General features: G+C 38.1%; 1 protein-coding gene across 1 annotated transcript in view; it reads right to left on the bottom strand.

The window, feature by feature from the left end:
- Positions 1-2,564: 2,564 nt before the first annotated feature.
- UNC79 (unc-79 homolog, NALCN channel complex subunit) overlaps positions 2,565-25,781 on the bottom strand; it is a 103,105-nt gene continuing 79,888 nt past the window's right edge. The window contains exons 43-51 of the mRNA XM_066321798.1: positions 23,991-24,095; positions 20,184-20,261; positions 17,591-17,680; positions 14,063-14,238; positions 12,253-12,439; positions 10,706-10,903; positions 8,442-8,519; positions 4,826-4,867; positions 2,565-4,140 (exon numbers count right to left, since the gene is read on the bottom strand). Of these exons, the coding sequence (XP_066177895.1) occupies positions 3,940-4,140; positions 4,826-4,867; positions 8,442-8,519; positions 10,706-10,903; positions 12,253-12,439; positions 14,063-14,238; positions 17,591-17,680; positions 20,184-20,261; positions 23,991-24,095 (1,155 nt within the window). The 3' untranslated portion in view covers positions 2,565-3,939. The remainder of the gene's footprint in view (positions 4,141-4,825; positions 4,868-8,441; positions 8,520-10,705; positions 10,904-12,252; positions 12,440-14,062; positions 14,239-17,590; positions 17,681-20,183; positions 20,262-23,990; positions 24,096-25,781) is intronic.

The following is a 25,781-nucleotide window of genomic DNA, read 5'->3' as shown; positions in this document are numbered from 1 at the left end:
AAAGCATGTGTGCAGGTAGGAACTGATGTGCTGTAAAAGCCTTTGTGTGACCCTGTGTGTGGCTCAGGCCGTGGTTTTCCCCAGAGGCAGAGGAAAGCCCCTGGAGATGCCCAGGCAGACATTAACCCCACGCTCAGGACACGGGTTACGTAACCCAGCGGGAGCGGGGGTTTAACCACTGCTCCCTCCAAAGTGCCCCTCGTTGTTGGGGATTTCACAGTTCAGCACACCATAAATTAATTCTTTTACTAGGTCAGGCCTGGTAACAAGCGTTGATTTAAGCAGCTTATTGCAAGAGAAGACTAAACACTCCTCCTAAATGGCAGCTCTCTATGATCCTAGAGGATGGATTCTGCTCCTGCTGACACACACCCAGAGACAGCCGTGCTGGGAGCGTGGCGGAGCAGCAAGATTGGCTGCTGCTGTTTGGTAGCATTTTCAGGGAACACCAAATGTTATTTACTTCCTAATCTTCCTACAGAATATAAAGAATTGCTGCTCTGGGCTATTTCAGAGAGATAATGTGAGTGACTCATTTGAGTTGTGTATTGACCTCAGGCACCGTAAAGATATATTTTACGGTGCTTTAAAAAACTACTAATGCAGATTTCTATGCTTCTGAAGATCCCTAGAGTGCACTTCAAAGATTTTCCTGAAGTCTTAAACCACATATATCTGGTCAAGCCCCATGTTATTTGTTGTTATTAGTCAAACACCCCTAATCATTGACCATACCATCTTCCAGGCTATATCCCCTATGCTAAGGCAGCTTCTTAATAACTTGCAGTCCTAGTTTGCCTAGGCATAACAGCTCCATAAGAACCATATTAATTATAATCAGTGACAGATACATATTAAATCCTATGTTGAAACATGGGAGTAGTTTCTGTGACCAACTCTTATCTCTAAACACAGAGCTGAAACCAAATCTCAATTCCCACAGTGTTAAACTGTTAAAAGACCTGGATTCAGCAGGTCTGTCTTTGGCTCGTGCTAATTTTAGTAACTCCCCACCACTGTATTTTCATTCTTTTTGAGTTTTGCCAGTCTGAACATAAATGCTTTGAAGCAGATTTTGCTAGGCAGGAAAAGAGCTTTCACCATGTTGCTTCCGTGCATTATCCACTGAGGTGCCTGATCATAGATTCTCCTTTCCAGAAGTGAGTTTCAACAAGAAGCTTTCTCAGGCTCTGCTCTTCTCCTGCAAATCATCTCTTCATCTTTTAGGTTTCCACAATTTCCACTGCAGCCATCTGAGTTCACCCACCTCATGCCCAAGGGCCTGAAATTCCCTCCCTCTCCTGGTCTTTCAGATTCACCAGATCACAGCATATTAAAAAGCAAAAATCTCTCTCCTACATGTCCCATTTTCAGGGGTCCAACAGCAGTTCCATTTCAGTAGGTGACCCCAGCCCCTACACAGGGACCCCCTATTAATGTGGTTACTTAGCAAAGGTATCACCTGTGTTGCAGGCACAAGATTGAAGAAGACACAGCTGAGGGATGGAAGGAGCGAGTCCCACTGACAACACAGACCACAGCTCCTTTTTGCCCAAGGGCAAAGTTCCAACTGCATACCACTTAGCATGGTATTGCACCCCCCTGAGGGAGTGACAGAGCTTGGAGTGAAAGGAAGGGATCCCAAAATCAACAAAACATGGCTCAACCGCCAGCATTCTGCAGATGAGCAGGGAAGTGCCTACAGGGAATCATTATGGAGAAAATCCTGGAACCCCTTCAGGAAATCATGCTGGGCACCCCTTTGAAATACCTGTATATTAATGCACACAGTATGGGGAATCAACATGAGATAAGAGAGCTAAGAATCCCAAGAGATAAGATCCTGGATGAAAGAGGGATGCAAGAAAGATGGTTAATATTCGAGAAGAACCTACTCCAAACTCAAGAGCATGCCAAGGTGGTGCATCCCCCTCCCTGCTCCTCCTCAAGCCACACTATAATCTCAGAAAGGCTCATTGGCCACCACCCTCTGAGCAGATGCTGGTGACTGAGCCTGGGCTGCTACCCCCACTCCTGGGAGCTCACTTTCACCATCACCTGTTGAGAAGATGCAAAGGCACCCGATGTGAGTACTGCACTTAAGGGGAACTTTTCACAGGGACCTTGTACATGCTCTTTAGGTCTGTGTGCACAGAAGTGTGAAGGTGCTGTAGTAAGTGTACTGTGAATGTTCTCTCTTGGATTTTTAAGTATGTTAGGTGTGTAAGATAGGCTTCTAAGTGAGTTGGTGTGTTTGTAGAATACTTGGTTAAATTGTTTAAATTAGGCTATCAATTCAGTGCTGTTAACCTTTAGGCCCAAAAACTGTTGGCCATGTCTGGGGCTCACTTTGGCAAGGGGGTCCACTCTGAATCTTGACTCAGTGGGAGGGTCTCTCTCATTCCCTCATTTATTTTTATCCCTACTGTTTTTTCATCCCCAGCCTCCATGTAGATCATTTTAGGTTGCTTTCAGTTTTAGATTATCCAAATCAATTTCCCTCCACTGAAAACACTCAGAGGGGCATTTTTTAGGCAAGCTAGCACATGCTCTACTGGTTTTTGTTTCATTGGTTGGTTTTATTTTGGTTGTTTTTGTAAAGCATAAGAGTACTTTAGTGGCATATCTGCAAACATTTCCATTTTTATTTTAGTAGATCAGTGAGGGAAGACTGGCCCTTCACAAAACCTGAAACGTACTCAGGCAGATTCTAACAGTGGTAATTAACACTAGGAATTTAATACCATTCCAATATACAACTTAACATTTGCTATTTTTCTAATCAGTGCATTACAGAATAAATACAGAAAATACAACTGGGATTGCACAGATTTAAATATTTATTATAAGAGGTGGTAAATCATTATGCTTTCAAGATTTTATGTAAAATCCACTGAGTTAATTGATTCTTCTTAGATTCCAATGGGCTTTGGCTGAGTCTCCTAATGATATTAAAATCCATCTGTTATTAAATATCATGTATGCAACAGTATGCAAATACTGGGATTTGTAAATATCATTATGCAAAAGTATCAAGTCCAATCATGCTCCTCTTGAAGTTTGCAACATAAATTCTGTAGGCATCAATAAGAATAGATTTGGGATATCTTTTTAATTGCACTGTATACAAGAATTGACAGAAGAATACAATACAGTAGTCACAAAATTAAAGAGGCTTCTATGAAACCTACAAAGAAGAGCAACAGAGATTCAATGAAGTAAAAGCAGTACTTAAAAAAAAAAATAAATCAGACCTGGCAGTTTTGGAAAATGTACTGAAAAAAACCACAAATTAATTGGCACAGTTTAACAACCTAATTTCTAAGTGCACTTCATAACAACTCTCCTTACAAGCTGCTGTTTTCCCAGAAGATGATGACAAAAAGCCTCATTAGAACATCACTGTTTTATAGTGACAGATTTTATTGCATTGCCAGCTGTGAATCTAAAAAAAAAAAAAAAAGACATCCCCCCTAAAAACTTATATAAAGGTTCCTAAAAACCCTATTTTCTTTGTAATTGTCAAAAAATAGCAACATAGCACTTCCATGTTTGTGAATACCCACAATTCTATTTTTAAAAAAAATAGAAGTTAAAGGAAAGTGATTTTTGTCTTAGCTTCAAAAATAATGTAAAGGAACATTTAAGAACAAGTTATTTCAATGATCAGAGAGATATGTACAATATGATAGATTTGAGTCCAATCCATGTTCATGAACGCAGACTTGGAACCTGTTGATCCTGAGTAACTGTGATTATAAACTGGCAGGAGCAGGCTCTTATCTTCACCCATTATAAGCTTTTTCACAATCTGTCCTAGGCTAAAAAGTGTAGCTACAGTATATACTCTGTATATGGATTTATACAAAAGGTCTTTTACAGCTCTAATCCTGTTATTGCTAGGCTAAAAAATTAATATTTTGGAACAAATTACATGAATCATAAAGGATAAAACTGAGACGCAGCTTCTGATGACTGAATTTCTACTTGAGCCATTTTAAACTGGGTGCACTGCAGCCACTTGCGGAGCACAGATGAGCTATTGTTCATTTGTCCTGACCCCTGTAACACCCTCAGGCTGTGATGGTTGACGTTGCTCTGGATGGCTTGGAGGCGGAGCTGAAGTCCAGCAGATAAATGCTGTTGAAATGATGCAAAACATTTAGTTTCTTACCTTTAATACATACATTAATATAGCAATGTGAAGGGTACTGGTTGTTGGCCAGGGAGTTCTTTACACTGCCCCATGTCAAATTTCTTTCTTCCACATCCTGCCCTGTGGTGTTGCCGTGGAAGGTAAATGTGCTTACAGACACAACTCCTTACTGAGACCAACTCCAAAACTTTTCTTGTCTTCACCAAAAATCTCTTGACTCACAAACCACACATCCACTTTGCTCTCCCTTACAAAGAGGGCCAGATGGTTAGAGTTTGACCCAAGCAAATAGGCCCACAATATCTCCTTTAGAACCCAAATCTAACTCCTGAGTTAGAGTCCCAATCCTGATTTTTCAGGGAACTCTCAAGCCTAAGGCATTAAGAACACCACAGCTCAGGGAACAACCAATCTCAGTAAATAGAGTGGAAAGACCCCAAAGCAGAACCTGGGCAGAGGAAAGTGTTCCAGAAGGGAAAAGGAGAGCAGTACTGACTAGAGGGCAAGTATCTCAGCAAATAATGCTCCATCTATGCTCACACTTTCATCTCAACTGCATATGCTACAATAATCTATTTTCAGAAAATATGGAGATCACGTCTTATTTCCAGAATTTACAGAAATGTATAATACTAACAATAAAAGGATAAGGTACTAGAAACAACTTACCTTTAGGTTTGACTGTATCATTGGCAGCCACATTGGTATGAGCTGCAAGAAGACATGCATTTTTTTATTATACAAGTGACAGTAAACATGCTACAGTTACTGTGAGACGGAGAAGGATACATCTAATGCAGTTAGCCATTTGAATTGGCATGGTCTGAACCAGGAATCTGAAAATGTGGTTACTTTAAGTACTTGGAGAAGGTAACTCTCTGATGTAAAGAAGCCAGTTTCCCTTGTCTTATAGTAGCAATTTCCCTTGTCACCAGTAACAATTATTGATATCCTGTTTTAAGGCACTGATGAAAATACAGAATTAAACTTGTTACAGGAAGTCACATCTTACTATCCTTGTAAGGTATCTGTTTGTGCAGGTGAGCAATATTGGAGTAAACAGAGTAAACATTTTACATGGTGAGGTATACATCAAGAAATGAAAAAAAACCCCATGCAGCAGTAGCTCTTAATAATAGGTCATATATTTAAATGGTAACCAACATTTTTTAAGCCACAGGTACATCAGTGCTCCACTGCAGAATGTGAGATATTCTGAAGGCTGAGGAGCAGAGATAAAAGCTACCCAGAAGGACAAGGTGAGGAGGTCTGCAAATTTGTCAGCTGCGACTGGACTGGAGTGACATGTATTTCAGACTCCTCTTTTCAGGGAACTTTTACTTCTGAGGAAGTGTAACATGACAACCTTATGAAAGCCAGAGAGGAATTTCTACCAAAAGTATTCATGTTTTTCAATATTAATTTAACCACTGAGGCTACTGTTCTAAAATGTTCCTCCAAATGGCATTAAAATTTACAATTTGCCAATTATGCTACCGGGAGCTGCAAGTTAAACCTAATCACTATTGACAACATTAGATAAAGTGCTGTTTCCCTTGTGAAAGGAATGATAATTGTTTCAATTTCAGTGCTCTTTTGCTGGAGAATTATATGCAGCTCTGTCAGGACTCATTACTTAGTCTACCACATGAAGAACCATAGTCAAACCTCAGCATTTACAGACAGATGAATGCTAAAACAGCTGGAATGCAGCCAGATGCAGCAGACATGTGAGCTCTGTACATCCTTCCCTGGGCTCTCACACTAATGAAGTGCTTAATTAGATGCAGTGACCACAATCCCAATGTGTGTTTTTGGTGAGGAGGGAACAGATCTGAGAGGCCATGCTCCACACTCCACTACCATCAACAAAACATCACTGACAATTTCATCTGCCACTGATGGAGCTCCTGTGGAGTTAGCCAGTGGTGGCAGGACTGGTGTGAAAAGTCCATCAAGGAAGAAGGGCAGCCAGCTGGAAAACTTAGGGTGCCCCTCTGCATCTGAACCAATTCACTGGACAACTTTTACAGTCAGCTGAGAGAATCAAGCACTTCACATCCAGTTCATCTTGTCCCAAAGCAAGTATCTAAAATAGATCAAGATGAATCACGTCCAAAAATACTGACTGCAAAGGGCACTTATGGAAACTAGCTTTTATCAGTATCTCTTCTGGACAAGTCTAAGGTCAGATACAGATCTTTGTCCTCCAGCACTAGTTCTGTCTTGCAGGGCCTGGACATATTTAGGGAAATGAAACATTCTGCTGCAGGCACAAGCAAGAAAACTCTCTAATGCTACAGCTGCCAGATAGATAAGTCACACAAGAAGACATTTTTATGGAAGCACTTGAGTTTTATTAACTAATCCTCAGCCAGCCTTTTCTTCACAAAGGAAGAATACAAAACACTAGTTAGAAAGAACAGTTGGAAGAACAGAGTGCTGTCAGACACTATCAAATTTTTTGAGTTTATATTTTCAACAGAACTATATTCATTCCAGTTTCATTTTTAAAGGGAAACCAGACTGTAGAACAGGCTGGCCATGGTGCTGTTCTGGCTCCCCAAACCTGCTGCCTGCCCAACTCTCTGAAAAGCTGCACAGTAGCTGCTGGAGCTGCCCAAAAACATTGGGTCCCTGCAAAAGGCCTTGAGCTGTTCCTGTCTTTATTGTAGGCTCCCAAGTTCCTCAGAGATACATTTGATGGTCAAAGATGTGACCAGCAAGGTACTGGTCTCCAACACCAGTGCCTAACATGGTTTGGCCACTTCCCCAGTTCCTTTGACATTGAAAAGCAGGAGGGAAGTGGAACACTTTCATTTCATTTCACAGTCACTAAAGAAGAGACTGTCTCAAATTTGATTTTTTAAATTAGAGAAGCCACTCACTGGTTCTTGTGTGAATGAGCTTTGCACCGCTGTGCCTTTGAAGGACTTCAAACATACAATAAGTCCCTAAATCATGGCACTTATTTTTCATTCAGATCTACAATAAATATTTTTACAATCAGTTAGTTCAGAAAAAAAAGTAGTAACCTGGAACTATGAATCCTACAGTACTGTTATGCATGTATATTGTTCATGCAAGATTCCACTTTAGGGCTGTGTAAAGGGGATTTGGTCACCCAAATTCTTCTCTTCCATCTCCCTTCACCAAACATAAAAGCTTAGCACCTTAACTCAGAGTTCCATGGTTTTATGAGCTTGAATTTATAGTAACAACAATGTCCTTTTAACCTGACTTAGCATTACATTGATATATACTCTCAAACCTAACTCCTTGAAGGCATTAATTTGATTTGTGGCAAGGATTTGGCCCTAAAGGCCTCTCTTTTCACAGCTTTAAAGCCACTCTTCATCTTTGTCAAATTCTGAACATCCTGGACTGGCAAAAAGAGAAGCCCATATATCTTTCAGACATAGCCATAATCACTTTAACATCCCTTAGTGACAAAATTTCTGTAGTGAATCAAGACCTTACAAATCTATATTTTCACAATAAGTGTGAACGCTTTCATGTCAGTTGACATAAAGACCTTCAATTTTAGCTACTTTATTTTCAGTTCTTACTTGATCATAAAAGACTGGAGTAAAGCAATAGTCAGAAATTTCCTTCATGGCAACAGAAGAATTATATTAACCTTAACTACTTATGTGGAAACTCTCTTGCACTGGGAAAACATAATAAAGGATAGTAAAATTGATTTATGCTTGTGAGACTTCCTCAACCCTTCTGCAAACACTGTGATAACCCATGGAAGACTGGCTATGGATTTCCAAAGAAACAACTCATACACTGTGGAAAAAAGTTTTTGTTATTTACCTAAAAGAATGTGAGGCTCAGAACATAGAGGAGATCTGCAAATGAACTATGATGATTAAAAGACACAGAATGGCCAAAAATTCAGGCAATAGCTAGAAGTTCTCAAAGTCAGTGACATTAGTTGTGTCTATTAGAGGAATAAAATCATTACTGACATTAGTAGCAATGGAAAGAGGAAGTAGATTAGGTGTTAATTTTTAAAAAAATCAGGAGAACTTGAATGTGAGATTGTGATCTGGTCTTCTTACCACAGATTTTATTTTTCAGTTTGCCCTGCTAGGTTATATTGTGGCATTAACATTCAAGTCAGTTTCTTTTTTTTTTTTTTTTTTTTTTTTTTTTTTTTTTTTTTTTTTTTTTTTTTTTTTTTTTGAGTGGGAGGGGAAGCAAAGGACAATACATTTAGATATCAGAACAATCAGGTAATATCCTTTAATAAATATTCATGATATGGTATGCCTACCTTTACAAAGATAGTAGAGTTGCACTCTTGTAAAGCCTCCATTAAACTGATCACATGCAGGCACACCATTTCCACCATCTTGGAAAAGAAAAATCAAGTGTAAAACCAAATAATTATCCAGCATAACAATGTAGTGAAATAAGCCAACAGTCTCTAAGAAGGATCTTCCTGTATTTGCTAGGCAGTTACACTGTACCACCAGGTGTGCATTTATTAACCACTGACATACAAGACTTAATATTACATAAGCACATATGGGATGTTATTCTTTATTTCGTTTCACCCCAGTGTGATAACATCTATCTGTTAAGTATTTCAATCCTTGATATATTTTAATTCTTACCACACATCAAAACAAGTTGTCTTTGGCTTCTTTTCAGACATCATAAATTGTTTTTTTATGCCTTCACTATGAAATTCTCATCAATCTGTGTGTCAGAAATTGGTATTTTTATTTGTTGAATCTTTGAAAATTAACATGCTCACAAAACCCATCTTTTTATCCTCCATCAAAAGATAATTTATTGTTCTGAACTGACAGCTAGTCTGTAATTCTTCCATTTTGTATCATAATTTATGACAGATGCAAATATCAGTTATTTGGGAGTAGACAGCTTTTATGCTTTATATTGTGTAAATTCACAGGTACAAGACAAGCACCCTGAGCCAGCAATGATTATTTACAGCACCTGTCTAAACTACACGTAAATTCCCCTTGATAATAATAAACTTAGCTTTTATGTTGTGCTTTTCATCTTCAAAGTGCTTCACAAACTCTAACTAACCTCACAACATCCCTGTGAGACAGGCAAGTATTATTATCTACATTTCACAGAGCAAGAGCTGAGGCAGAGAGCTTACTAACTGTGGCTCTAAAGCTACATAATGATATACTTTCAGAAAAAGGCTTGGAACTTGGGACTTCCCAGTCATATTCTTGTCCCTAGGACTTGACAAGAGGCTTTTGTGTCTGACTAAACAACTGGTTGGTTGGAAATGCTACGCACACCTCCTGTTCCTTCAAATGGAGCTTCCTGAACTACTGTTCTCAGCAATGGCTTGTGAACCAGAGACCACACCACATCTCAGAGGCTAAAATATCATCTGGGGACAGCTTTAGGTGATCCTTGCCTGATATGGACAAGACACAGGAAATAGTAATTAGCTGAGACATTCAACTGCAGCCCATGCAATTACAATTAAAAGGGCAAGGTCCATACCTGCCAGAGATGGAAGATGTTTCACATGGGCAAAGGGGAATTATATAAAACAATTTCCCTACACATGGCAGGTCTACATTTAAAAAAGAAAAAAAGAAAACCCAAACAAAACAAGAGTGAAAACCTTGGTAGCAGCAAACCTTTAAAACCCAAACATTAAGACCTAACTTGAGAGGAATGGGCCATGTATAAAAATGTTTCCCACTAAAAGCCAACATCAGGCTCTCCAGAGCCAGAAAACTACTACTGAACACCTCAGTTAAAAAGTTTTGACCTGTTGTGACTATCTGGGATGTGGAAAACACAATAGGCCTTGCCCATCAACAATGAGCTCTTAACCCTAAGCCTGCAGGTACAGAGAATCATTACTCAAGGGCAAGCAAAGGAGCAGCTATGGGAGGGCTACTGGAAGCCCTCTGGGTTCTCATTGTACAAGTTGCTCCAACAGAAGAGAGTATTTCAAATAAACAACCATTTAAAGGTTATTTCCAAGCAAATGATTTGGATGACTTCTGGACACAGTGAATGTTTCCCTTTTAAATCTTATCTCTAGATGCTTCCTTCCAGTCATTCATTACTCAAAAATGTTTCAAGGGGTATTTATGTAGCTTACTTATAATGAGTAACCTGTGAATTATGGGTGGCCAGTTGTCAGCAGTTGTGTATTTTTTCACCATCACACGGTAAAAAATAAACAAATGGATATTCACAGAATTATCCTAGAACAGTTCATTTCTGCTGCAAGGCAGAGTCAGATTAAACAACAGACTACAGCTAAGAGCAGGAATATATATAAAATGAGAAGTGATGCAAGGAGCTCCTAATCCAACAAACAGCAACTCAAGCTCCTGATGCTGCTCAGGTAGATCCTGTTTCAGGCCCACTGTGAGGTTAAATCCCTACTAATTAGCTATCCTTTTAAATTCTCAAAAGCATCAAAGTCGCTTTATGATGTTATTCATAGTCTGTTGTATTCCCCTGAAACACAGCCAAGCCTCCTCTGAGTTTAATCTGTACTAAATCCACCTGCAGTACCTGACTTACCACTTTGTTATGTGCCATTAGCTGCAGGATGCTCGGTGTCACTCGGCTCCAGAACTCCAGGGCTGTGAGGATTGCTGTAAAGCTAAATTCATTCTGATTCTGGACTGTTGGAGCTACTGCTGTTTGTTCACAATACACTGTCCAGAGCTGAGCAAATATAAATGCATGGAACAGGGAACACATGTGCAGAACAGATGTCTGTAGGAACAGAAAATAGAAGAAAATGTTTATTTAAATAAGTGTATTGAGATACAGTGCTGAGGCTTTCCTGCCCTACCATGTGTCCCACTGTGCAGTTCTGCCCCTCACTTTCCTCTGTCTCCCTCCCCATTAGGAGCTAGTAAGTCAAGTACACTTGATAACATCTTTGCCATGTTTAAAAAATGGGTTTATATTTTCAGACCAAAAATTGCATTTGCAAATATGCTCCCATGCCATCTAAGTGCCTGGTATTAAGGTTAGTCTCTTCAAAATAAAATTAGTTTTGCAAAACAGGTGTTCAGGACTATGTCTGAAACTTTCTTAATGGAAATCTCCACTGCGATCTGTGAAAGGTCTGAAGGCTCTGGCACATATGACTCTACTTCAGAACCTGAAAGGACAGTTATCATACAAAACACGTGATTTTACATCTGTTCTGTTAATCTGTCATCCATTTCTGCTTTGCTGGGACAGCTCACAGTCACAATGAAAGAGTCAAGGAAAGAGAATTCATTTTGCATACTCAGGCATGGCTCCTTGCTAATCCTCATTATATATCACAGTGTCTGAGCCTCCAGGACTGCTGGACATTAACCACTTCATTACAAGAGAGATGCTTCTGGTCAGAGATGTTTTCTCAGTTTGCAAGTGCAAGAGGGATTCATGCTCTGTGGCAGCATGACTGCACCAAACATCGCAATGGTTGCTTGGTAACTGGAAAGAGGCATTTGAAAGAGCAAAAAAAAAGCCAAAGAAATGAATGGGAAGCACCAGTGTCTTGGCTGAGTGGAGGGAAAGAAAGGAGAATTTTATGTATAAGATAAATGTGTGATCATTCTGCTTCTGTCACTAATAAAAACCTGGTTGGTGTCAAAAACTGCTGCTATATTTGTCTTAAGCTACTGTCACAAATGTCTTAAATTCTGTAATAACTCTTCTTGTCCTGAACACCTGAAGAAAAATGTTGTGCTTGAATCATCACTGTTTGTAATTATTTTGATCATAAAATCATTTACATGCTATCCAATGCAAATATACAACAAGAATAAATAACTTCTTTGATTTGCTACAGAGACGGTCATTGCTAAAGCTTCAGTTTGGAATTCAGTTTTTCTTTCCTCACTCCTCTGTTCAGACATTTCGAAATAGTCAAACCTCAAACTTAAGTGTAGTCATTTCATCAGTTTTCTAGGTATGTAAGAAAACCTTTACTTTCTTAGTAGAGTTTCTTTCCTGGGTCCTGGGTTTTATTAAGCTTTTACCCCTCCTTTTATCTTACTAAAAATAAATGTTTGCAATAAGGCAAATACATAAGACATATCTACTTAAAACACATAACCCCTTACCTTTGATTGCTCTGGAAACCCAATCAGAATAACAATAAGGTGGTCAGCAATTTGTGAACCTGCATCCAGTGGAATAGGCATGCAAGATGATGGAGAATTTGGACAGACAACGTTGTGTGTCAGAGACCCCAGAAGCAGCCAGGACAGCAAACGAATGTGTGAGACACATTCTATGAACTCCTTGGGCCTGTCAAGAAAGAGCAGATTTTACAATTATACTGTTTTCTGGCTTTCCTCAAAATATGGAGTCTCCTTATGCACATTTGGCAGATGCAGTCTCAGTGTGCTGGAGACAGAGATCACTGCGGGAAGATTCCAACCACACAGAACTTGGTGGCCTTGACATAGCATATACAAGTCCAATAGAACATACTTAGTGGATTGAAGAAACAGTCTCCATAAAAGGTTAAAGCATTCACAGATTCATTGCTTCCCCATACAGTGATTTTTTTTACACAGATATCATCAGATGGGAAGGATTGCCCAAGTGGAAATGCTCCTCTCAAGCTCCCCTGGACACCAGGCAGCTTCCTTACCTGCACTGTGTTCCACTTCTCCACTGGTAGAGTGGAGTTAATTTCTGTGTTCTTGAGCCTCTCCTTGCACATTTGGATTGTGCTTTTGAGGGCAGGGACTATGCTTTTTTGTAACAAAAGTATTTATCCACCATCTAGTGCAGCCTCTAATTGCAAAGCATTGTGCTTATATAATCTAAAAAGGAAGAGCCCTTTACTGGTGACATCTTGTCTGTCCCTTTGCCACTTCCAAGCTCTGACTAAATACTCATTTGAATTCACAGGCACAGGAAAAAATAATTTTTTTTTCCATCAATAAATCACTATTTACTAGGCCACTCTCCCTGCTGGTTTTACCTTCTAATTTGATGTCATTGTCAAAGACTCATATTACCCAGGAGGCATCCCATTAATTTTTGGTTTTTTAATAAAATCTGATACAGTGCTCTTCCTCAAGTCCCTATAGGATCTTAAAGTAATCTATTACTTTCAATTCAGAATATGTGCTCCTTTTCTTTACATGTAAGGAGCTAAAGTGCAAGGAGATAAGCAATCTATTATTTCCAAAAGCAGATATGCTCCATGAAAATGCACAAGCAGATGTATTTAAGGACTGGAGCCTAAACAGCTTAGTCCCCAGAATCCTGGACAGGTAGTCTGGGACAAAGCTGGGACAGAAGTACAGGTTTATTGAAACACAGTCCAATTGCCTACACTCAAAACAACTCATTGTCACTGCAACACAAGGGACAGTACTCCTCTTTTTTTGGAAAGTAAAACACTGTACATCAGGACTTCTCACACTGAAAAGGGACAGAAAATACGTCTTGAGCAGGATTTCTCTCATTTAACTTAGCCAGGTGAAGTTAGTAGTTTATCATACAGCAGTAGGCCTAGACTTAAGAGCTCTCACTCATCTGTACTCCATAATTTCAAAGGCCATTTCCTATTGTATTATCTACAATTCAGAGAATATTTTTTGCAATTCTAGGACTGATCAAGTAAGTGCCTGTGTGCTTTTCATTGTCTGCACCTAGACCAAGAATCGAGCTAATTCCCAGTGTTACTCTAGTCAAGCCCCTGGAGTTACCTCCCCTATCTCTCTGGCATGTACCTGAAATATTACATTGACAAACTCCTGTTAAGATCAGCGAGATGCTCAGCAGCTGTTTCAATGTCCCACTGCCACCACTTCCTTCTGTGGGTCTTATCTATGGAATCTGGCAATAAAAAGGTAATTTTGTGAAGATTTCTAACTCATTTTAGTATTCCTTCTTGTGGAAAAGCGTTCTCACCCTTGCTGCATTGCCGAAGGAGGATGGTAAAGCCAAGGCAAATACCGGATCACAGCTTTGTTGTCCCTGTGGTTCCCCCGGGTGATTTCCATAGCAGCAATCTGAGCTAAACCAACTTTCAGATGTCCACCAAACGTGTCTTCATGCAGTGGTTGAGAGCAAGTCTTCATGTGACTCTGCAAGGCAAAGATCTGATTTCCTACCCAAAAAGAGTGTTTTGCTTGAATTAAGTTCTTCCAAAAAACAACATATTCTCTTTCACTCCCCTTCAATTCCTTCTCAGGATCTCTAACTGTGTCTACAAAACAAAGCTCAGAAATAGATTTTTTAAAATTCTCCAATCCCTGTATTAGTACTACCTGTATGATGCAGATCTTTCCACAGAGGGCCACAATTCTAAGAGGCCAGACAAAATATAAATTGGGCAAAATGTATAGGCAGCTTTTGTATCAGCAAACTCAACAGCTGATAAATACAAACTAGTGCTTGCACATCCAGAGAGCTTAGGTAAAAATGAAATAATCTAACCATTTAACACGACAGCATCTGGGCAGGAAATGCCTTCCATGGGCAGTATTCCATTTACATGTTCAGAAAGAAGCTCTCACTTATTCACCAGCAATATGACTATATTGCACTAGTCAGCCATATTGCACTATTCAGTTACAAATGCCTTTCAGCTCTGGCAATAAAAAAGGCCAAACCTCTTACCAAGAAACACTTAAATATTTATGCCTGTAAAGATAATTTATTCAGCTTTGCCAGCTTTAAGGGATGTTTCACTGCTGCTTCCTGAGATACTTCTGTATTTCTATTAAGCTAACTTTGCATTACCTTCTGGTACTAGACTATAACAGAACACAGGCTGACTGCAGTTGCTTGCTTAAAAGGAGAGCCATATGTTTTGCACAAGAAAATCAGGTCATCAGTTATTCAATTACTGTAACAGGATAGAAACCAGTGAACCAATAATATTTTTGTAACAGATAAGTATCTGACCCCAGAAACTTACACGATCAAATTGCTTAAAATCTGTTTCAAGATAAAAAAAACCCTATGTGCTATCATGAATATTTAATAACTTTGTTATACAGACAGGTAAAACAGATAGACAGTTATATGGGCAGATACATCACACATCTTCAAAAATGGTGGAATTTTCTAAATAAAATCTTGCCAAACTTTACCAATTAGGATGCCATCTCAAAGGGAAAAAGAAACCATAAGAAACTGAACAGAAACAGTACATTGAAATGTGATTATCTTGAGAATTAACATTTATATCTTTTCTCTACTGGAGAAGTTCCTAATATACAGAACTGAAAATAACTAGCCTCTTTCAAAGAAATTATTCTTGGATACGCAAAAGATGACAGTGGATATAAACAAACAACTTTAACTGTCTGTTCTCTGAATTCCTACAGAGAGAAGAAATTTCCAAATTTGAAAACCACCTTCTGCTGTTGGGATTGTTACTGGTCATATAAATCATATGGCATTCTTTGTTAGCTATAACCCCAGATGCTGTTGATAATACACACTTGTTGTAAGAAATTGTACAACGGGATGATCTTAGGACTCATTTTCAAGAGAAAAACACCTCTGCTAATAAAACCCAAGCAATGTCAGTAAATATATTTAATTAGCTTGCTAAAACTTGAATCTAGATGTTGTGAATTTGTTTGAAGTTCTGACTATTTGTAAACTTAGAAATGCTTACAAATATTTTCTCAAACATGTTGAAACCACAAAGTAAGTTTTATCTGTTTAAATAAAAACTGGCTTTTAATTTTCTAAGACAGAAAAGCTTATTCTTTGCAATGCATAAAATTATGGTCATATTTGACTCTCCTATTACGCTAATTTTGTCCTCAGATTCCTGCATTACATGGCTAAATCAAAACAATATGAAATTTCTGACTTAGTTTTAAATGGACAGATGACTGGTTTGGGGAGCTTCTTGTCCAATTTCAAAACATGAAAGTGAAAAAAACAGTAAAAGTTTTAGTTCATGTTCTACCTATATCCATATATAATTTTTATTTTTTTTTAAATAGTTCAACTGAGGATAAAAAGTAATCATCAGACTTCATCACTGTAAGAATAATTCTAAAAATCAGACTACAGCTCAAGGGAGATGGGCAGAAGGAAAAAGTCCTAATGACAGAAAGTTTTCTCCAGAAACATTTTGCATAGGAGGGAGGATACCTGTAAGTATTTATTACCAAATTTTCCCCATTCCTGGTTTCAGGTAAGCCCATTTTTTTTTTCCTGTGGAACTAGCAAACCAGATGTATCTCTTGCCTTATTTATGATTCATTTGCCTACCTATTCTGAAAGCCGTTCTAAACTTTAACAGAAATGGGTGAATAACTTAATAGGATAGAGTGGGAAGGCAATCCAATTCAACTTCAAATGATTAATTACTTTGTGCTTTGAAGTAAATTTCTACTCCAGGATAACAGGCTGCTTCCCTTAGACTATGTTTTTTCAATTCAAAGGAATTCATGGCCAACAGGGTAAGAATTTAAGAAAAGGACTATTTTGTCTAGTAAAATACAGTTACAGTGAATTTCAAGGCACAAGTTTCAGTTTAGCTGGGAGCTAGCACAAGGTGGGGTTGAGGGGCCAGAGGGACAGTGAACAAGTGAGTGTGTGAGAAACTCTTGGTGTAAAAATTCTCATCTCGTTGCTTCAAAAATAAACTTCAGATCATTAATGTTACTTAGGCTATTTATTTTTCAAACATCTTAGAGAATTTCCGTTCTGTAGGAAATGTAATAGGAGCATGAAGTTCCTCCATGAAACAGGAATTCTAGGTTTTGATCAGCTAATGAGTACTAGGATCCTTTGATGAAATGCATTCTGTTAAAATATAACGTTTTATTTTAACAGAAGTATTTTCCTATCACTCCTCTTAACGATTTGTCATTCAGCTAATATAAAGAAGCCAAAATGCAGAACTATACAGGTAAGAACTATTTGGTTTTTCCCCATCTCAACAGAATATAAACTGAAAATGAAAGCAACAGTATCCATTAGAAGATACCCCCTTTTTTTAGGTTAATTACTGCATTTTAATTACCTCTGAGCTTCCAATAAATTTCAGTGTCTGTCTGTGTCTATGAAAGACAGAGGATTCATCCACAAGAGTATGCTTAGCTGTACAGGCAAGGAGTTTTTTGCTTCCCTGGGTTATATTAAACACAGCTATTTCTCACAGTGACTTCAGTATGACATTTGCTTATCATCAACATTTCAGAAAAATCATGCCTGCATTTTTATTGTGTGCTTACAATATTTGAATTGGCCTCCATTTCAATGCCACATAAGCTACTTTGTACTGATACCACAGAAGTCTCTAATCTACAGCAGCACTAATATTTTTTTTTTTAAAGAGAAACAAAAAAAAAACCTGTCAGTCATCCTCAAATACTTCCTACCATGTCTCCTAGACAGGTTCCTTAAAGAAAACTATTTTTGTCAAAAAAATTCATACACTTTAGAACAATGTATGCCAGAACCAACCTTCAGTTTGGTTAAGGTATGCATATCTGCAATGAAATCCAGCACTTCCCCAACATACTGCCTCATGCATTCCATTGCTGCAGTTCCACACTAAAACATAAAAAGAATAAGTTTAAGTACCGGGTTTTGCTTCACCAGAATACAATTGGTCTGTCTCAAATTCTTTATTTTACTTTTTAGTTAGAATAATTAGGAATAGGTATTCTTTGATGTTCCTCCTCTCACTGTATTATGTCCTCTTATCTGATTATATTATAAGAAGATAGGCCAGCTGCTGTGAGTTCTTCATGCATCATAAAATACTCTTATCTATGACAGCAATAAAAGATCAACCGATGAAACTTCCAAGAATATTCTTGTCATGTCATCCTGAACTTTATAGTGGCCCAGAATCAGTCTTAAAAACTCGCTGAGAATTGAACTACTCAGTTTTTCAAGCAGCTGAGTAATTCAGCAATTGGAATCAATCAGTTACAATCAAAACAAAATTCAGTCACAGGCACAGATGCCCTAATTTCACTTTAATCACAATGGAAAAACAGTTTAAATAACTTCAGGTATTTTTAATGTAAACATCACTAAAATGAGCATCACTGAAATGTATTATGTTTTTTTCCTTTTTGCAAAAAACTAATAAATATTTCTTGTATATTTTTGAAGAAAAAGCATTCAAAATACAGCATCTTAATGGCACTTGCCATGCAGTGTTCCAGTTAGATCATAAAGTTATAAGCTTATTGAGAAGCCACCTGTGCCAGAGCAAAAACAACCTCAAAGGGAAAACAAAAGGACTCAATGTGGTGCCTGCTGTATTCATGCACTAAAAATTTTCATAATCCTTCTCCTAGAACAGTGACAAATATGAATCTAGCCCTCCGCTAGCAGAAGATGTGCCTGAGGTGCATAAAGGAGTCAACAGAACAAAGCTGTCAGATTAAATAAGGGCTTTGAACAGATCAAAGAATCCTGCAGGGAAGCTTTCCAAAGGTGATACTACCCACCCACCAGGTATCACATAAACCTCTGTTTATATGTTAATAGTCTGAGGTGAAGATCATACCAGCTGAATTCAACAGGAACTATGGATGCCTCATTCTTACAGCCAAGTAAAATAAATGCTTAGCTTTTGGGGCTAAATGATCACATTATTAGATATCTTTTTGATATCTTATAATGTGATCATTATTAGATTACAAAATTAGATATCTTTTTGAAGTCATGAAAATCTACTTTATCCCAAGTCATAGGCTCAGGGCAGAACACTGCAGTAAAGCTTACAGAAGAAAACTACTGTTCTTTGACTTCTTTTTGATTACCTGCACTTTGAAGCATAGAAGCTGATAATCCTATCTGAGTATACAAACGAACCAGATTTAGTTTTAGTCACAAAACTATTAAGCCACAGCTGAGTTTTAGTGGCTGAAATTTGAAAAACTGCTAGCATTCTATTTAAACAACTGACCTGGGCACTCCTCATTTTTGTATGTTACCTTACTATGCCACCTTCTGGCTTGTCAAACATTGTTCCTGTCAGTTCCCATGACAGAATAAAAACCACTAAAATATGGTCATTGGGAACACTGTTAGTATAGCCTCCATTCAGTTTATGTGCAATAAGGACTCGACCTGGGTTCTAGAATATTGAATAATAGAATTGGTAAAGAGATTACACTCCAATCTCTGAAAATAAATGTTCAGTTTCACAAGACTTTTCTCCATCAACCTGTTCTGTTTCATGCAAGCAGTAGGCAGCCTAATTTTCTATGATTTCTTCTGAAATGATCATGTTCCTATCACACCTTGTAACACCAGTGTTAGTCTATCTATTCAAAGCAAGTATAAATTAAACTATCCTGTTGGAAGGAAAGGTATTATTAAAGATTGGCATTTAAAATATCACGCACTTCAGAAGATACATGGAAATATCCTATTAAGTCATCCCTAAAGCTGACACACACATATGGAAACAAGTTTTCCTCACTCAGCTTGTGAAGCAAACCTTGGCTAACCCTCTTCCATCTGCTTGGGTACTCAGTCACATGTCCTGGAACACATCAAGACCTCTCATTGTGTTACTTCTCCGCATATTCACCAGGTGCATATTCAGTGCCCAGGCAATTAGGACTACTTGTCATTTAGCTACACTCATCAGCAGGATATAGATGGATGATTTACACATTACTAGAAAAGTACCATTAAGTCCCTTCTTTAATCAGATAATCTTTTGTGAGAATGGAGGCAATGGCTCGTAGCTTTCCATCCTGCTACCATTTTTTAATGCATTCAGCTGGTCTGTTCCCCACTGAGAACTGCAGATCTTTGCTTTGCCTTTTTGAGCATAGGCTCCACTGAAGTCAGTTACATGACTAAAGGTTATCAGTGGAAGCAAGGGAAGTAACATCAAATTCTGAACTTTTCCACCATTAATAAAAGGGATGAAGCACCTCAACCTCTGCCTGCAATACATCTGGCAAATTAGAGGAGAATTGAAAAGGAAAGAGCATTAAAATGAAGCAAAGCAAGCTGAATAAGATGTATTTTTAAAAAAATCAGAACAACAGAACTAATAAATGGACTTTGCTTCAGTACTTACTCCAGGCATTGAGGCCATCATCTGTTTATGTAGGATTGTTGATTCAGCTAGTTTTGTTCCAGCATCTGCACAAACAAACTAAGAAGAAATTAAAGACAAGTTATTTTTAATTATTTTTTGAGGAACCTGAAGACAGTAATAATTTATTCATTACTTCATTAAAATCAGTTCAGATCTCTTCTTGCTTTTATTCATGGTAATTTGCCTTTAGAGATCTCTTTCCTTATAAACAACCTACTTAACTCACCATTATAAATGAGATAATTTTATTGAAAAAAAAATCTGACTTTAACGTGCTTAATTAACACATATGCTGTACAGGAGCAATTTGAAGAATATTGTGTAACAAATCAGACTTCCTTTATGAAATTAATAAATTGTTCTTTCTTCCATTTATCAAATGTTCCTCTTTCATTATAGAGTGAACCATGAGAGAGAATAAGGCAGGATGCCATACTCTTCACTGTGATATTATAACATATTCACTGAAGTTCTACAATGATGAATTATATGAAGGGTTTTGAAGCTGACAACGTACTAGTATGGTGTGGTATAACTTATGCACAATATTACATAAACAAGCTGCTTCTGAGAGATGGTCAGTGTCAGGCTGTTACACTAGAATATCTCTCATTGCTTTTCTCATGCTTTTATTTTACCTTTTTTCTTGTTTCTTTTTGTTTCCAAATCCCTTGACCTAAAATCTCCAATGTCCCACATCCTTCATACATTAAACTTGCTAATGCTGTTATGTAATAATTATAAAATTCAATAATGCACTGGACACTCTGCAAATTATTTGCTTGTTCCTACAACTTCTTCTTGTAACGTTGTATCTGCACTTGACCCATTTTTGTCCATAGTGATGCATTGTAACTTTCTAAAAAAGAGCAGACAGAAACTGAGGTCTGTCAGAAACAGACTGTCAACTGAGGTCTAAGCCCTGATCTTCCTTCTGATTAAAAATTAATTGATACCATGGTATATTCCCAAACTGAGACACATATTGACTACCGCATTTTATGGTCATCTAATGCATATTAGCAGTACTCTCAATGACTAACTGCTCTTTATGAAAGTATTTCCAAACATCCTTTACAGCCCTAGAAATCACTCTTATACTTCCACAAGTTTTACAACAAAACAGATCACGTACACTAAATCTTAGGAACTGACTGAACAAGCAAATTCTGAAGAGACACCAGTATAATTTGAAGTCAATGGAAATCCTGAACATGTGTACTGATGAAATGTGAGCAGGAGAAAAGTACTGGGAAACAAAATGCTCTGAAGGAACAGTTCCTATGGAAACCCATAGAACAGCAGCAGGTACATGATGGCTTTCATTTGCTAGGACAAATATCCTTCTGTGCCCTTTATCATGCAGGACACCTATGCAAAGATTGGAGCGATCTGGTTAAAAATCCTCATTCTTTGTGACGTGGGATAAAGTTAACTCTCATCTTAGCCTTAATGTCACCAGTGACACTGATGGCACTATGTAATCTGGATAAACGTGGGTGTCAAATGTACCTTTCTAGGAACTCCTTTGTTAGTCAGCCCACGACTGATCTATCATGAAATTAAAGTGCTCCTAGCTCCTTTGTTAACTGGAACATTTTGACAGAATCTTTGTATTCTGTGTGCACTGTCTATATAGAATCTTACATACAGGCTAACATTGTCCATGGAGACATGACTGTTGGAAATTAAAACCATTTCCGTTTGGTGCTGTGTTAACTCTGCTATGGCTTTGCTCATTCAAAAGCACACAATTTGAATTAAAATCACAGTGGCTTTGTGTGGTAAAGAGGTGAACCAAACTCTTCATTCTATTGACAGCACCAGAGAAAATTTAAAAAAATAAGAGACAAATGCATTTTTACTGCTAGACTTCTTAAATTATAGTGGTGCTTGAGATGGGCTTAGTGGTTACTATGGTATTGCAATTCCAGAGGCTGTTGAGTGATTCAGACCACATACTACTGAGAGCTGCCAATTTGCAGTGTCAATGGGAGAAGCAGTCATCATGCCTCCAGTAGGCATCTATGGCAGATGGTCTGAATACAACCCCTATTCTTCACCACTGACTGCATAAAAACAGAAGCTGGCTGCTTTGGATAGCAGGAAATATGAATCACTTCATCAGCCTCTGAAAGAGAGACATCATAAAAGACATTTATATCCACATTAGATGCTGTTGTGTTAGGTATGAATACATCCCAAAGTGAATACAGCATATGGGAACAGTGCTAGGAGGAAAACCCAGGCAATTACCATTTTATCTTTATGAGATAAAGGTAATGTAAGAGAGAGTTCTGCTTACTGGGTCTCTCAGACAATTGACTCAATATGAAGGACAAGTAAATCAGTTAAATCCCGCTGCCAGAATTGACATGGCCTGTTTGCATTCTCAAATGACAAATTCAGGAAGGACTAGGCTAGGGGATTGTCATGCTTTGGGTATCCACAGAACTGAACTATAAGAGTAATGCAGAATAATTGCTTTATTCTGTAATACAGGAAAAGTCAATTCAAGTCAACAAAAACCAATGTACGTGTATCAAGGTGCATCACTGCAGTTGGTGTTGGTGGTTGTTATTTGATGGTATGAAATGGGACTGAAAAAAATAAGTTTGGGTTTAACAATAATTAAAAAAATAAAACTACGAACTTGTGCTTTTTAACTTCAATGTATTTTTACAAACAACCCTTAATCATCAAAAGAAAAAAATACCTCATGTGTTATTCTTCCCTTCCCAACTTCTTCCCCTAACACATGGCATAATAATTGTTTTCAGAGTTATCCTAACTGCCATATAATTTCATTTGTCAGTATTTCTCTGTCAACTGGTAATCACTTACTTACCATGAGTAATGTACTAGTACTCAAAAGAAAATGAGTCCATAGTAAGCTACATGAAGCTTGACCCATAATGGGAAGGGAAAGAGTGAATGGAGCTGTGATGCTGCAGCATTATGAAGGATCCATGTAATAAATACCTCACCTGGACCTTTTGAAGTGCTGTTATGCTGGTCCCCTATAATTTTAAGTTTCTAAATTTAAGTTCCTAACATGTTATCTCATTGTGAACAATGAGAGCCCACTATCATTGAGAGAACCTGTGATTACATTCAATGGACTTCAGCAAATTGTTTTTGTGGGACAGGCTTGTGATGCCAAACTCTGCTACACTTCCCTTCTTGGAGGCACAAGTTTTCACAAGTCTGTATCTCATTTTCTCATATTTTTCAGTGGTAGCTTGACCCCATAGAATGAAAGCAGCAGAAATATTGTCAGCGTATTCTTTCCTGGAAAACTACAGGTCAAAAGAAAATGGCCACTTACTAGACAAGTTTACTGCCAGAACCCGAGTTGTGACCCACGATCAACTAGCAGCCCTTACCACACTAGCTGATGACAGGGTTTGAGGCTAGGGTATGAAGACAAGGCAGCACCAGGGGCAGCTGCCCCAACAGGACATGATATAAAACTCAATGGGCTCAACCCTTATGGGTCCCTTCCAACTCATATTCTGTGATCTTCAATATACTAGCAGTGATGCAGAGGTCATTATCATTATGTGAAATTTGGATTCCTAATTTAGTTTCTTAAATTTTAATGTAGGAGCCTTAATGTATGCACCAATGCGTACAAATGTAACTGGATTTGGATTTAAGAAGTTTTTGCTTCCCCAGACATTGCTGGTACTTTCTGCAACCATGTTGGACTTAGTTTTTCAGCCTCTGCCCCACTCCCAAACCTAGGCCAAGACAGGATCAGTATGACATCAGAATTTCCTGTACCTGCACCAACAGCAGCAGATTCATATCTGGTAAGGGTGACTTTAACTTGAGTGCCTGCAGTAATTCCAGTATAACACAGCGTGTCAAATAAAATTTGTCCCTTTCCTGCAACAAAAAACCACAAAATTATGAATGTCCTGAAATTCACTGACAGCTAGTAAACAATAAAAATACTTTTTATCTAAGTTTGAGAATAACAAAGTTACAGAAATGTACTGTTTTCCGATGTCTTAAAAAAGAGCCAACATCACTCACAATTTATATAATTCTACAGACTAAATTGAACAGACATCAATTAACGTCATTTTTCTTTGATGTTTTATCAGACATTATATCCAAGATTTAATATTTCACACAAGAAATACAGATAGATTTTATTAAATTGTTATAAAGCCCAGGTATGCAAACATAGCTTTCATTAAGTAGTCCCATGAAAGGAGAAAAGAGGAAAGCAGTAAGAAATGACACAGAAGAACAATACTAGTATTTGGTATTATTCTTTCATGGAACCTGCCAAAAACAGTCTACATTTCACCATACTCTTTTTCTGTTGTTATTCCCCTTTAAAAAAAGAGTGCCTTCAGTACAGCTGCTTGGACCATCTATTTCCACTCATTAGACTGGCAGTACTTTTCCACTTCCACAATAAAAACAGTCTTGGCTACAGCTGCTACAACAGAAACACTTCAAAACATGGTGGAAATCAGCCAGTGGAGATTAAGAATAGAGTTGTAGGGCTGAGTCAGCAAGGAGGCACAAGAGATAAGATGGGCTTGTCATACATCTTACTCTGACATTCTCCAACTTTAAACAAGATAACAACATGAAACAAATCTATAACCTGCTACTGACAACAGCAACTCAAGAATTTTGATAAGCAGGAGCACCATGTTCCATGTTTTGATAAGCAGGAGCACCATGAGAGATGAAATAAATTGTCTAATAATGAGAGTATATTCAAAGTGTGCTTAAAATCTAAAACCTAGTATCCTCCATTTTGTAAATGCTATGCACTTGCCTGCTCACTTAAGTTAAGTGTGTGAAAATTTCTACTCAAGGCATCAGTTTCTCCACAAAATCTGTAAAATAGGATCATTTGTCTCTTCCTCAGAGAAGTTTTATGAGGTTCATTGGTGAGAGAAAATTTGAAGGCCACCTCCAGCTGCACACAGGAGAAGCTGAAAGTGAGAGTGAGCTTTTGTTGCAGCAGACCAAGCAGTCACAGTGTTCCTCTTCAGAGAGCTGATGTCTCCACACTACCTGTATGGCATTCTGTCAAACAAAGCTTGCAGCACCAATGCATGTCTCCCACAGCACCCACATATCTTTGAACAAAAATAGATTTTTAAATATCAGGCCTTGATTTGAGAGAAGGTGCCAAAACAACAGAATGGTATGTATTTCATGGAAGTTAGGATGGCAGTCTGTGAATGAAGAGACCACACTCCTAGCTCCTAGTTTCCTCTTTGATTACATGGAGTGTCAGACAGATAGCACATTTAGATGACAGAATGGGTCCCAAACTGCAGTCCTTGTCTTTGTCTGACTATATTGCTGCAGTATAGGCAGCTAAACTTGCAGGAAGCTAACACTCCAGAATCAGCTGTATTATGAAACCATTACTTGAGGGTACAAATATTCAAAGGTCACACATTCCACATGCATGAGTGGTGCTCTGATAAAAAAACACACAATATAAGAATATCCAGGGGAGGTCAGATGGGAACAAATGTCTGCAGTAAGTTACCTCCAACAAGGCCATAAGCAGAAGCAAAAGGAAGAACAAAAACA

This window comes from Sylvia atricapilla, chromosome 6 (assembly GCF_009819655.1).
Source record: "Sylvia atricapilla isolate bSylAtr1 chromosome 6, bSylAtr1.pri, whole genome shotgun sequence".
Lineage (NCBI taxonomy): Eukaryota > Metazoa > Chordata > Aves > Passeriformes > Sylviidae > Sylvia > Sylvia atricapilla.
Note: the sequence above shows the minus strand (reverse complement) of the source record. Positions and strands in the feature narration are given on the sequence as shown.